At 45.2% G+C, this 13,674-nt stretch overlaps 1 protein-coding gene across 1 annotated transcript in view; it reads left to right on the top strand.

Annotated features, from left to right (window-relative positions):
- adgra3 (adhesion G protein-coupled receptor A3) overlaps positions 1-7,401 on the top strand; it is a 52,666-nt gene extending 45,265 nt beyond the window's left edge. Inside the window, exons 16-19 of the mRNA XM_042070012.1 lie at positions 626-749; positions 1,409-1,554; positions 4,105-4,200; positions 5,034-7,401. Of these exons, the coding sequence (XP_041925946.1) occupies positions 626-749; positions 1,409-1,554; positions 4,105-4,200; positions 5,034-6,843 (2,176 nt within the window). The 3' untranslated portion in view covers positions 6,844-7,401. The remainder of the gene's footprint in view (positions 1-625; positions 750-1,408; positions 1,555-4,104; positions 4,201-5,033) is intronic.
- The last annotated feature ends 6,273 nt before the right edge of the window (positions 7,402-13,674 follow it).

Here is a 13,674-nt window from a genome sequence, read left to right as displayed (position 1 = left end):
CCACAGGTAACACACACACACACACACACACACACTCACTCTACCTCTACCACCACAGGTAACACACACACACACACACACACACACACACACACACACACTCACTCTACCTCTACCACCACAGGTAACACACACACACACACACACACACACACACACACACAGACACACACAGACACACACACACGCGCGTGCACACCCGCTACCTCTACCACCACAGGTAGCACACAGACGCGCACACACGCACGCATGCACACACACGCACGCATACACACACCCAGGGGGAAAGGTGTACACGCACACACACACACACACACACACACACACCCAGGGGTAATGGTTTGTATAAACACACACACACACCTCTACTGCACACTAGGGCTGCACAATTAACGCAGTCGTAATTACAGTATGAACCAACACATTTACCTAATCTCAATATGAACCAACGCATTTACCTAATCTCAATATGAACCAACACATTTACCTAATCTCAATATGAACCAACGCATTTACCTAATCTCAATATGAACCAACACATTTACCTAATCTCAATATGAACCAACGCATTTACCTAATCTCAATATGAACCAACGCATTGTGTGTGTTTGTGTGTGTTCTGCAGGCGTGTGTGTGTGAGCCGTAAGTTTTGGCACATGCTGGTGAACCTGTGTCTCCACATCTTCCTCACCGTCGCCACCTTCATCGGGGGCATCAACCTAACCCGCTACGCCAGCGTCTGCCAGGCGGTGAGTACCAGCCACCAATATGCCCCCCTAATATCCCTCTATCTGCCCTAATGTCCCTCTCTATATGCCCTAATATCCCTCTATCTGCCCTAATGCCGCTCTCTATATGCCCCCCTAATATCCCTCTATATGCCCTAATGCCCCTCTCTATATGCCCTAATATCCCTCTAACTGCCCTAATGCCCCTCTCTATATGCCCTAATATCCCTCTAACTGCCCTAATGCCCCTCTCTATCTGCCCTAATGCCCCTCTCTATATGCCCTAATATCCCTCTATCTGCTTTAATGCCCCTCTCTATCTGCCCTAATGCCCCTCTCTATATGCCCTAATATCCCTCTAACTGCCCTAATGCCCCTCTCTACATGCCCTGATGCCTTCTTTATCTGCCCCAATGCCATTATTTAGATGCCCCAAATGCCCCTCTCTATCTGCCCTAATGCCCCTCTCTGTCTCTCTCTACCCCCACCTTTATCTACCCTACTGCCCTCCCTATGTGCCCTAATGCCCCTCTGTATTTACCCCACTCCAAGCTTGTCCCTTGCTGTTCTGTCATTGTGTTTTCTATTCGTACTTGTGCAGTGTGCCTAAGACATGAAGAAGCGGTGTGTTTGTAGTTTGTATGTAATAAGTGTGTGTGTGTGTGTGTGCGCCTGCTCAGGTGGGGATTGTTCTTCACTACTCCACATTGGCCACTGCGCTGTGGTCAGGTGTGACGGCTAGGAACATCTATAAGCAGGTGACCCGCAAGGCCAAACGCTACGAGGAGATGGACGAGCCACCGCCTCCTCCCAGACCCATGCTCAGGTAGACTACAACTCCCACAATGCACCAGCACCTCCCAGACCCATGCTCAGGTAGACTACAACTCCCAAGATGCACCAGCACCTCCCAAACCCATGCTCAGGCAGACTACAACTCCCACAATGCACAACCTCCTCCCAGACCCATGCTCAGGTAGACTACAACTCCCACAATGCACCAGCACCTCCCAGAGCCATGCTCAGGTAGACTACAAAACTATCACAATAAATGAGGCTACCCATCAATAAATCTTCCTAGCTAAACTGATAAGACAATAGTAGCAAGGTTTAATTGACAGAAATTAATTTTGTGAGTCTAGGCAAAGCCGGGGTGAGTCCTGTCCCGTCTGATCCCGTCTACTGATCAGCATATTCATGAGTCCTGTCCCGTCTGATCCCGGCTACTGATCAGCATATTCATGAGTCCTGTCCCGTCTGACCCCGGCTACTGATCAGCATACTTACTCATCTTTAGCTTCAACTGTGTGTATCTCTGTATTTCATGTCTGTGAGGCTTGTATTGTATGGTATGTGAAAACAAATTTCCTATGTAAGGACAAATAAACTAACTAACTAACTAACCTCTGCTTGACACGTGTCTCATAACATGTGAGCCTCATCATATTGTAAGCTAGCCTATAGCCTAGGCAATAACAGAAACTAATGCATTCACTCTATGCTTAATAAATTATTCATGTGCTTACTGCGCTACATTCATTTAGTGTCTATCCTTCTGACATGGTTAGACCTAGATAGTAACCTAGATTTCATGTTCATGGGTTGTGATGGCAACAGACCTAGATAGTAACCTAGATTTCATGTTCATGGGTTGTTGAAGTGTGGACCATATACAATTATGAGCAGATTCCTGCAGAATAATATCAGTGTGTTTAAAAAATAAAATAATAAAGCTCAAAATCCTTAGAATTGCTGTTAATTCGATAATATCAATGTTAGTGTCTTAGTGTCACCTTACGTCACTAAATACTTTTCTATTAAATTTGTTTGATGATCTGAAACATGTAAGTGTGACAGACATGCAAAAAAATAAGAAATCAGGAAGGGGGGGAAACCCTTTTTCACACCACTGTATGTCTGAGTTGGACTGAGTTAGGAGTTAGTGATGGCAACAGACATGTCTGTGATGTGGAGTTAGTGATGGCAACAGACATGTCTGTGATGTGGAATTAGTGATGGCAACAGACATGTCTGTGATGTGGAATTAGTGATGGCAACAGACACGTGTCTGTGATGTGGAATTAGTGCTGTGATGTGGAATTAGTGATGGCAACAGACACATGTCTGTGCTGTAGAGTTAGTGATGGCAACAGACACGTGTCTGTGATGTGGAGTTAGTGATGGCAACAGACATGTCTGTGATGTGGAATTAATGCTGTGATGTGGAGTTAGTGATGGCAACAGACATGTCTGTGATGTGGAGTTAGTGATGGCAACAGACATATGATGTGTGTGTGTGTGTGATGTGGAGATAGTGATGGCAACAGACATGTGATGTGTGTGTGATGTGGAGATAGTGATGGCAACAGACATGTCTGTGATGTGGAGTTAGTGATGGCAACAGACATATGATGTGTGTGTGATGTGGAGATAGTGATGGCAACAGGTGTGTGATGTGGAGATAGTGATGGCAACAGACATGTCTGTGATGTGGAGATAGTGATGGCAACAGACATGTGATGTGTGTGTGATGTGGAGATAGTGATGGCAACAGACATGTCTGTGATGTGGAGTTAGTGATGGCAACAGACATATGATGTGTGTGTGATGTGGAGATAGTGATGGCAACAGGTGTGTGATGTGGAGATAGTGATGGCAACAGACATGTCTGTGATGTGGAGTTGTGGAGTTAGTGATGGCAACAGACATGTGATGTGTGTGTGTGTGTGATATGGAGATAGTGATGGCAACAGACACGTGTCTGTGCTGTGGAGTTAGTGATGGCAACAGACATATGATGTGTCTGTGATGTGGAGTTAGTGATGGCAACAGACATGTCTGTGATGTGGAATGAGTGATGGCAACAGACATGTCTGTGCTGTGGAGTTAGTGATAACAACAAACACGTGTCTGTGATGTGGAGTTGGTGATGGCAACAGACATATGATGTGTCTGTGATGTGGAGTTAGTGATGGCAACAGACATGTCGGTCATGTGGAATTAGTGATGGCAACAGACATGTCTGTGATGTGGAATGAGTGATGGCAACAGACATGTCTGTGCTGTGGAGTTAGTGATGACAACAAACACGTGTCTGTGATGTGGAGTTGGTGATGGCAACAGACATATCTGTGATGTGGAATTAGTGCTGTGATGTGGAATTAGTGATGGCAACAGACATGTGTCTGTGCTGTGGAGTTAGTGATGGCAACAGACACATGTCTGTGATATGGAATTAGTGATGGCAACAGACATGTGTCTATGCTGTAGAGTTGGTGTGGAGTGGAGTTAGTGATGTGTATAAACTGTGTGTGTTTAGAGAGAGCAGAGGTATATAAAGTGTGTGTGTGAGCTGACGTGTGTAATCTGTGTGCAGGTTCTACCTGATTGGAGGAGGGATCCCCATCATCGTATGCGGCATCACAGCGGCAGCCAACATCAAAAACTACGGCAGCCAGATCACTGCCCCATAGTGAGTGTGTATTCCTATTCTAATGTGTGTGTGTGTGTTTGTGTGTGTGTGTGTGTGTGTGTGTGTGTGACCACCGCCCCATAGTGTGTGTGTGTGTGTAGGTGTGTGTGTGTGTGTGTGTGTGTGACCACCGCCCCATAGTGTGTGTGTGTGTGTATTCTAATGTGTGTGTGTGTTTGTGTGTGTATGTGTGTATTCTAATGTGTGTGTGTATTTGCATTCTAATGTGTGTGTGTGTGTGTGTCTTGGTGTAGTTGCTGGATGGCCTGGGAGCTCTGTGTGTTTGTGTATTCTAATGTATGTGTGTGTTGCTGGATGGCGTGGGAGCCCTGTGTGTGTGTGTATTCTAATGTGTGTGTGTATTCTAATGTGTGTGTGTGTGTGTATTCTAATGTGTGTGTGTGTGTGTGTGTGTGTGTATTCTAATGTGTGTGTGTGTGTGTGTGTGTGTGTGTGTGTGTGTATTCTAATGTGTGTGTGTGTGTGTGTCTTGGCGTAGTTGCTGGATGGCGTGGGAGCCCAGTCTGGGGATGTGTGTGTGTATTCTAATGTGTGTGTGTGTGTGTGTGTGTGTGTGTGTGTGTGTGTGTATTCTAATGTGTGTGTGTGTGTGTGTGTGTGTGTGTGTGTGTGTGTATTCTAATGTGTGTGTGTGTGTGTCTTGGCATAGTTGCTGGATGGCGTGGGAGCCCAGTCTGGGGGTGTGTGTGTGTGTATTCTAATGTGTGTGTGTGTGTATTCTAATGTGTGTGTGTGTGTGTGTGTGTGTGTGTGTGTGTGTGTGTGTGTATTCTAATGTGTGTGTGTGTGTGTGTGTGTGTGTCTTGGCGTAGTTGCTGGATGGCGTGGGAGCCCAGTCTGGGCGCGTTCTTCGGTCCGCTGGCGTTCATCGTGTTCGTGGACTGCGTCTACTTCCTGCTGATCACACTGCAGCTGCACCGTCACCCCGAGCGACGCTACGAGCTGAAGGAGCCGCCCGGCGACGAGGCGCAGCACCTGGCTGCCGTGGAGACGACCCCCGACCCCCCCGCCCCCGCCCTGGAGAACGAGCAGAGCTTCCGCGCGCAGCTGGTCGGCGTGGCGACCACGCTGCCGCTCTTCCTGCTCCTGTGGGCGTTCGGCGCGCTGGCCGTGTCTCAGGACCCCTCCTGGCCCTCACTGGGGCTGTCCGGCTCCTGCCTGTTCGGACTGACCGCTCTGGCGCTGGCGGCCTTCCTGCTGTGGCACCACGGTGTGGGCCGGCGAGACCTGCGTCTGCTCTGGGCGCGCTCCTGCTCCTGTTGCCCCCGGCGACCGCCCCGCCACCCCCCCGCGCTCCTCGCCCCGCTCACGCTGCCGCCGTTGCCGGGGTCGACCGTCGCCATGGTAGCGCCGCCGTCGTCGCGAGGGAGCGGCGAGGGGAAGTGTGGCCCCGCCCACAGCAGCACGGACTCCTGCTGCACCAATAAGAACGCTCCGAGCCTGCGTCCGTCAGCCAAGCTGACCAATCTGCAGGTGGAGGCGGCCCAGTGCAGGACTCCGCCCACCCTGCTGGACAACAGCCTGACGGAACACTCTCTGGACAACGACATCAAGATGCACGTGGCCCCGCTGGACCACATGCTGCTGCGCCCCCCCCCCACCGTCGCCCCGAGCAACGTGTGCGGCCAGCCGCCTGGGGGGGCGGGGCCCGGGGTGGTGGGGGGCGTGGCTAACGGGCACGCGGTGATGGGGGGCGTGTCTAACGGGCGGCACCATAAGAACCGTGCGCGTGCGCGCGAGCGAGCCAGCCGACTGACCGTGCTGCGGGAGTACGCGCACGACGTGCCGACCAGCGTGGAGGGCAGCGTGCAGAGCGAGAGCGCCCCCCAGAGGCGCGGAGGAGGCGGACACCACGCGCACGCGCACACGCGGGCCAGCCGCCGCGCCGCCTACATGGCCTACCGCCAGCGCCACATGGCGCCCGACAGCAGCGACGGCAGCGCCAGCCTCACCCGCCGGCCGCGCCACGAGCGCCACGAGCGCCACAAGGCCACCTCCCACAGCCTGCCCCTGCCCACGGCCAGCGCCCACGCACACGCCAGCAGCCTCACGCTCACACACGCCACCAGCCTGACCACCGGCCTTGGCAACGGCCTGCCCACCAGTCTCACCGCCAGCCTGCCCACCAGCCTGGGCAACGCCGTGGGTCCGGTTCTAGGTTCTAGTGCGGACCCAGGGCTGGGCTCTGTGGTGCTGGACGAGCTGGGCTCTGGGCTGAGTAACGGGGCTGTGGGGAACTCAGCTGCAGTAGCCAGTGAGGCACTGCCCCACCCCCTGGACTCAGAGCCCCGCCCCAACGTGATGCCCCTCCCCTTGGACACGGAGCTACGCCCCAATGTGATGCCCCTCCCCTTGGGTATGGAGACCCGCCCCAACACGATGCCCCTCCCCTTGGGTATAGAGCCCCGCCCCAATATGATGCCCCTCCCCTTGGGTATGGAGACCCGCCCCAAAGCACAGAGCTACGGTCTGAACTTGGCCAGCGCCGCCGGACTGCAGAAGGACAGCAGCCCCCAGAACCCCCTCTCGCTCGGCCCCCAGAACCCCCTCATACTCGGCCCCGACCGACCCGCCTCTGGAAACATCAGAACTGGACTCTGGAAACACGAGACCACGGTGTGAACACATGCGTGAATCAAGACTCAAACAGACTCGTGTAACGACTCAAACAGACTCATGTAACGATGGCCGCGTATATAACGACTTAAACAGACTCATGTCACGATGGCCATGTGAATAACGACTCAAACAGACTCATGTAACGATGGCCATGTGAATAACGACTCAAACAGACTCATGTAACGATGGCCATGTGAATAACGACTCAAACAGACTCATGTAACGATGGCGCTGGTGTGTTTTGATATGTGATTTTTAGATTATAACTTTTGTCAAGAAATAGCCGCATAAACACTTATGTATGTGATGCTGGTCCCAGAAACTGACCCATTACATCACCACCGCCTGACCCATGACGGCTCTGGGATTGGGGTCTGGACCATGGGATGGTCCATCATGTGTGCGGGGGGGTCCACTGTGAGGGGGGGTCCACTGTGTGGGACAGTCCATCATGTGGGGGGTCCACTACTTTGTGTGTGTATGTTCATCCTCATAGTCAGCTGCAGTTTTATATGTGAAGATGCATGACCCGCTTCTACACAATAAACCAGAGTGTTTCAACACATGCCTCGGTATGCTACACACACACACACACACACACACACACACACACACACACACACACACACACTCTCTCTCTCTCTCTCTCTCTCTCTCTCTCTCTCTGGGTTCTTTATAGAGTGTGTGGTACGAGTAGGGTTGGGCACCGAAACTCTGTTCCAATAGGTAATCAGCGCCGAGGCAGATAGTAGTAACGTCTTCGAATAACAACATTGATTTCGGCGCCTCATTTCGATGCCACATAATTCTCCAGCATTTTTTTTTTTTATCTACGAGGCATCACTGCGCGTCAGGCTTGGAATTTCGTAACTTTAGGGGCAAGGTCACTTGGTTTCTTGGCGTTTTATGCCCCCAATGTTGTCTTCAAGGCAGTGCTGCTGGAATGCACTTGGGTTAGGCATGGGTTAAGGTTGGGAAATTAGAATTAAAATTTGCTTTGGTGAGTGGTTGTTTGGACCATTATGCACTGGCCAGTTGTCCCCGCCCCACTAATCCCATCTAAAAGTCAAATAAATTAAATAAAACAGAATAAAATAAAAGTTAAAAGGAAATAAAAGAGAGGAGCTGTAAAAAAGACATGAGTGGTTTAAAACTTTAATTTAATTTTTCATTAAGACCTTGTGGGTGTAGTGTTTGAAGTTTTAAAATCCACAATCTCTCTGCTCTTTTCCTCTGTAAAATTGTCCAGCCTGGGTTCCCTTCAAGGCCACAGACCCTCAAATGTGTGATGATGTGCGTCTGGAAATGTGTGACAAGATAAGTGTTGAGTGTATTTTTATGTATGTTGTGCAGATGTTGTTTGTGGGGTTGGGGTTAGGGTTAGGGTTAGGTGCCTTTAAGCCAGCGGTGGCCGCGCTGCCTGGAAGACAATGTTGGGGGCATAAAACACCATTGAGCGGTCACTTGGCCTTCATTTAAGTAAGTAAGAATAAGTATAAGTATATATACTCTTATTGATCCTGTAAGTATACAGTATATACGCTTTTGATCCCGTGAGGGAAATTTGGTCTCTGCATTTATCCCAATCCATGAATTAGTGAAACACACTCAGCACACAGTGAACACACAGTGAGGTGAAGCACACACTAATCCCAGCGCAGTGAGCTGCCTACGACAACAGCGGCTCTCGGGGAGGAGTGAGGGGTTAGGTGCCTTGCTCAAGGGCACTTCAGCCGTGCCTACTGGTCGGGGTTCCAACCCTCCGGTTACAAGTCCGAAGCGCTAACCAGTAGGCCACGGCTGCCCCTAAATGATATATATTATATTATATACAGTATATATTCATATTTGGGCATATTTGATGGGGGGCACAAAGGCCAAAGTTAACTATACAGTAGGCTACATAAAAATTATAAACGTTATATTTAGCCTGTTCACAGCAGCAGACCTGCATGAAACAGTACAAAAACATGAAACATGACATATTACATAGAACTGTAAGTCATAGAACTGATTTTAATATTTGCAGATATCTAGACTATATTTAACATTTATTTTCCATTTGTCCTGTTATGAAATCATGTCCTGTCCTGTTATGAAATCATGTATTGAACAATTTAAGCACAGCTCAGCTTTAAGAATCTCAAATAGCCTTCATGCATACTTAGCATTTTGTGATCATTAAAGCTGCAGTTGGCAAGTCTGACAGATTGAGGGGACTTAGCCAAAATATTGAATGTTTACAACTCTCATGACCCTCCCCCACTACCACCGAGTTTGTGCTCGTCAGTGTGCACCAGACTGTGATTGACTTCAGCAATAAGCCCCGAGAGGCCGTAGGTTCCACTGATTCTAGAACAGCTAAGGGGTGTTAGGCACGACGCGCTAGCGGAATCAGTGTAACCTATGGACTTGAGTGGCTTATTGCTTTTCTAAAACTTACTATAAATACCAAAATTTATAGACCGAAATGCGGTCAAGATGTATGTTTATGCTGGATTTTACAACGGCATCGAACGTGATTCAGCCAATCACAATCAAGGACCGGAACTATCAGTTTTAGAAAGTCAGATCTCACACAGCCCTGCTCTGATTGGACCAGAAGAACCGCGAGCTGTGGATTTTTGCAAAACAAATAACCGGCTCTAGGAGCGCAGGTTTGTTTTCTAAAACCGGTTGATTTATGTTGTTCTGTCGGAGCATAGTGTCTGTTTCAGTGAATATGATCAAAAAAATCTTGCCAACTGCAGCTTTAACACACATGATCAGCTCCAGGGTGCAGGCTTTAAAATCTTGCCAACTGCAGCTTTAAAGGGGAACTTGGCAACTATTTCAATGTAATAAACCCGTTTAGAAATCATTTGGATGGTTAAATGACCTGTCCTGGTGAAAATGGTGACTTTCCCCACTGCGCCTAGCGTCCCCAGGCGGAAAACCAACCTTGCAACATTGAGACTACCGTCCCGGAAAGAGAAGTGAGAAACAAGAAACTCGTTTTAAATCGTGTTTCTTACCTTGTAACATCCACATAATTCTGCCAAACTTATGATAACCGTTCGCTAGCTTGTAAACAAATCCATGTGCTTTATCGTTACCTTTTCCCACAGTTTGAAATAGCATAATGCACAATTTCTCTAGCAGAGGGGCAAATCCTGCCAAGTTTCCCTTTAAGGCTACTCTTTCAGTCAGCTGTATATCCTCTGATTTTAATATTTGGGTCAGTGACAGATAAGGGTTGGTAAGATGAGAAAATTAAAAATATGTTTAAACCTTTAAAACAAAACATGCCTGAGGTTTGCTAAAGTGTATACTTTGTATTTCTGTTGTATTCATATTATTTAATATGACGTGTATGCTATTTTTTAACAAAAGATAGAACCACAAAAATGACAAATATCTAATATTTCACACCTCCTAGAGTTCATGCAATTGCTCTCATGAAATTATTAGTTTATTTTGTAATATCCTATGAGAATATGTTTTATTATATTTATTTCTAAATTTCAATTATATGGGTTTTTCATTCTACTGAGCCAAGACCATATGCTGTAAACATCTTGTTTTCTGTCTATTCTTTGACCATTTGAGTAAAAATGGTTTAAACAACCATTATTACAGTAAAGTAGAGTATTAAATCATTATCCATATACATTTTTTTTGTACATTATTAGTATTTTAGACAAAATACTGGTTACACCAATTGACATAAATCGGTTACACCAATTGACCATAAAACTTTTATAGCAATAGGACAAGAAATTGACACAGAAAATAGGCATCAAGGTAAACTGAATTGGATATTTTGATATGTATTCATGTCATTTATCATATTCCATCTCAAATATCATTTCATAACATCAATGAGAAACTTGTGTTCTATTTTATTTCAATTCAGTTCTCATACAATTTCAGTCTATACCCATTATTTTCAAAGAGAGTGAGATAAAGGGCCCTATTTTCGCAATGCAAAACCTGGTGCAAAGCGTATTATTATTCTGACGCAAAGTTTTTTCCTATCTTACACTTCACTTTTATTAAATAATGCGCCCAGGGGTGTGGCAATGTTTTTGCTGGTAACCCATTGTCAGTCAATATTGAAAGTAATTAACTGTGTATGACTGTTTTGTCGTTGACTATGACACCACAGTGAAGTTAGTTTCACTTTGTCTATATGTTCAATTAATAGACAAGTGCAGATGTGTGTAGCCTATACTCTACTCGGTTTTAGTAAAGAATGGCTTAGTGGAATACCTGTTCCATACGGTCTTGTGTACAAGCAGATTCCTTCAAATACACTGCTGACTATCAAAATACTGATGCGCTGTTTGAAGTTGCCCTGCTTGCTGTTAAAGGGAATGACAGATGTCCTCCTCATTGGTTTAAAGGATGTTAAGCCCAAAACACACCCATGACTGATTAAGAAACATAAGAGCCACCTTTTTGCGCCAGGCACCTGACGTTTGATAACAAAACCATCCCGAATGTGGACTGGACAAACCCCTAAATGTATTTACGCTATTTGCTAGTGACAATGCATTTTATATTGCTAAATTAGGGCCCAAAGTGTGTGTGTGAGAGAATAAGAGTGAGTGAAAAAGTGGGTATGATAATTTCTTAACAACCAACCAACAGCAGGGTCTGCGTTCACATGCACTCTGTGGCGAGACAAGTTTTTCTTGCTTGTAAGTGGCATCCATTGGGGGACAAGAGGCACATTTTATATATAATAAATGTATTTATATTATTTATTTATAATTTGAACATACTGTTTACATACATCATAATAAAATATTAAAAATAATTATGGAAGTTTAAATTTAAAATGAAAAGCTTTGACATTTCAAAAATCGCTTAAATTGCAATCTAATTAAACCCTTTTACAGCTATTGTTCATGCTAAACAGTTAGTCACTATTTAAATTATAAAAATAATATAATTGGCACCTAAAATTACATACTCTTGGCCCTGAATCTGATCAAACTGGTCTCAAACATAAGAGTCAAATGGTGTAACCGGTTACACCATTTGACATTTCTATTTAAAAGCAAAATTTGCAGGCATTATTATGGACAACTATGTACACACTTCACCTTTATGTGAATATTCAAACACAGTTTTTACATTAAATTGAATATTTTATGATTAGTATGATTTATCAACATTTTTTAAAGGTCATACCATTTGACATGTAACCTAAGCTTGCCTGGCCATAGCCTAAAAACACTATTATGTTACTTTAAGAGAGTTGCTAACCTTGACTCATAGCAGTTGGGGTATTGAAGGGTCCTTCTCTATGACATAATTTCCTGTCACATAATTCTCTGACATAATACAAAATTGCTCCTTATAATGGTGGTTAAACCACTTGACATTTTAAGTGGTTGATGTGACAGACACAATTACAGACCCCATATTAATTCAAACATTCAGAACAATGGGGTTTCATTACTTGTATTAAATATAGAAAAGTTCTTGTGCAAGATCATGCCAGATTATTTTAGAAGGGATTTTTGAGAGAATTTCACATTTTTTTCAGCAAGTGTAATTATTTGGTTCATGTTTTTGTGGTTACACCGTGTCGACAATTTTACCCAAATTCATGTTAATACTCTTTCAAAATTAAATGAATCCAAAACTTTATTATTTTCAAATTTTAACAATTTTAAATGTATGTAACCCATATGTACACAAAAAAATGAGCGTCACGTCATTGACCCATTTACAGATATTTACAGATTAAAATCTCCGCTGGTGGAATTCGCTCTTTTGGCTAAATAATATAACGTCTCCAGGGTCATCCACCTGTATTTCACTTGTTCAGGCGTACATCGATAGCCAGCCTCATTAAGTTTTTTACAAATCTTTTTAAAAACGTTGCTATTACGACATTTTCTCCCATCGATAAACTCCATTGCATTTGCTTGATTGCAAGACATAAGTTTGTCTCCTCTTTCCAAAAGTGTGCGCATTGTTTCGCCATGATTAGGAAAGTGTGTGAGAGACAATTGGTTAATTTTATCCTAATTCTGTGCAAATTGTGCAGGCCTACAACACACTTCCTTCTGGGAGCATATTCCGTTTAAGGTGTTTTCATGACCCAATATTCCATTTAAAACAGGCATATGCAAGGTTGTGCAAACGGTTTATTAGTAAACCGAATATGGTCTTTTTCGGTTTATTTCAATCAGAATAAGGTGTTTACAAGACACACGCATATTCGGTTTATTCCCAATAAACTGTTTCGAAACCGTTTTTTGGCTGCATGGAAACATGCTGATTGCTGCAAATTTAAAACCGGATTACTCTAGAATGGCTAACTGTAGAGGAGAATGCTTTACAGTTTTGTGTTCGTTAAGGTCTGCTGCTTATTCTGATATATGGTTTGACATGTGTTGAGGGAAAAGTTTGTGAAGTATTCCACCGAGATGAATGGATAGGGAGATGGGGTGCAGAATCTAATATGATAAAATTAAAGTCACTTTTCTCACAAACCATTTAGATAGATAGATAGATACTTTATTGATCCCCAAGGGGAAATTCAAGGTCTCAGTAGCATACAGACATCACACACAACATGCACTTACAGCAGAAAGGGTAAATATAAGTACATACATATAACAAAAGTCCACTGTACAATAGAGACAGTAGAAGATAAGAAAAACGAACAATACTAAATACACTATATAAATTAAATAAAATAAATAAATATACTATATAAATTAAATTAAAAAATCCACAGTGTGCTTGAGGGTGATCAAGCATGAGACGCTTGTAGTGACAGGGCCGGGACTGGCCTGTAGTTCTGTGTGCATGGTGAGGTGCTCAAGAGCGTGA

Source organism: Alosa sapidissima, chromosome 18, assembly GCF_018492685.1.
Source record: "Alosa sapidissima isolate fAloSap1 chromosome 18, fAloSap1.pri, whole genome shotgun sequence".
Lineage (NCBI taxonomy): Eukaryota > Metazoa > Chordata > Actinopteri > Clupeiformes > Clupeidae > Alosa > Alosa sapidissima.
The sequence above is the reverse complement of the archived record's forward strand: the minus strand, read 5'-3'. Positions and strand labels throughout refer to the sequence as shown.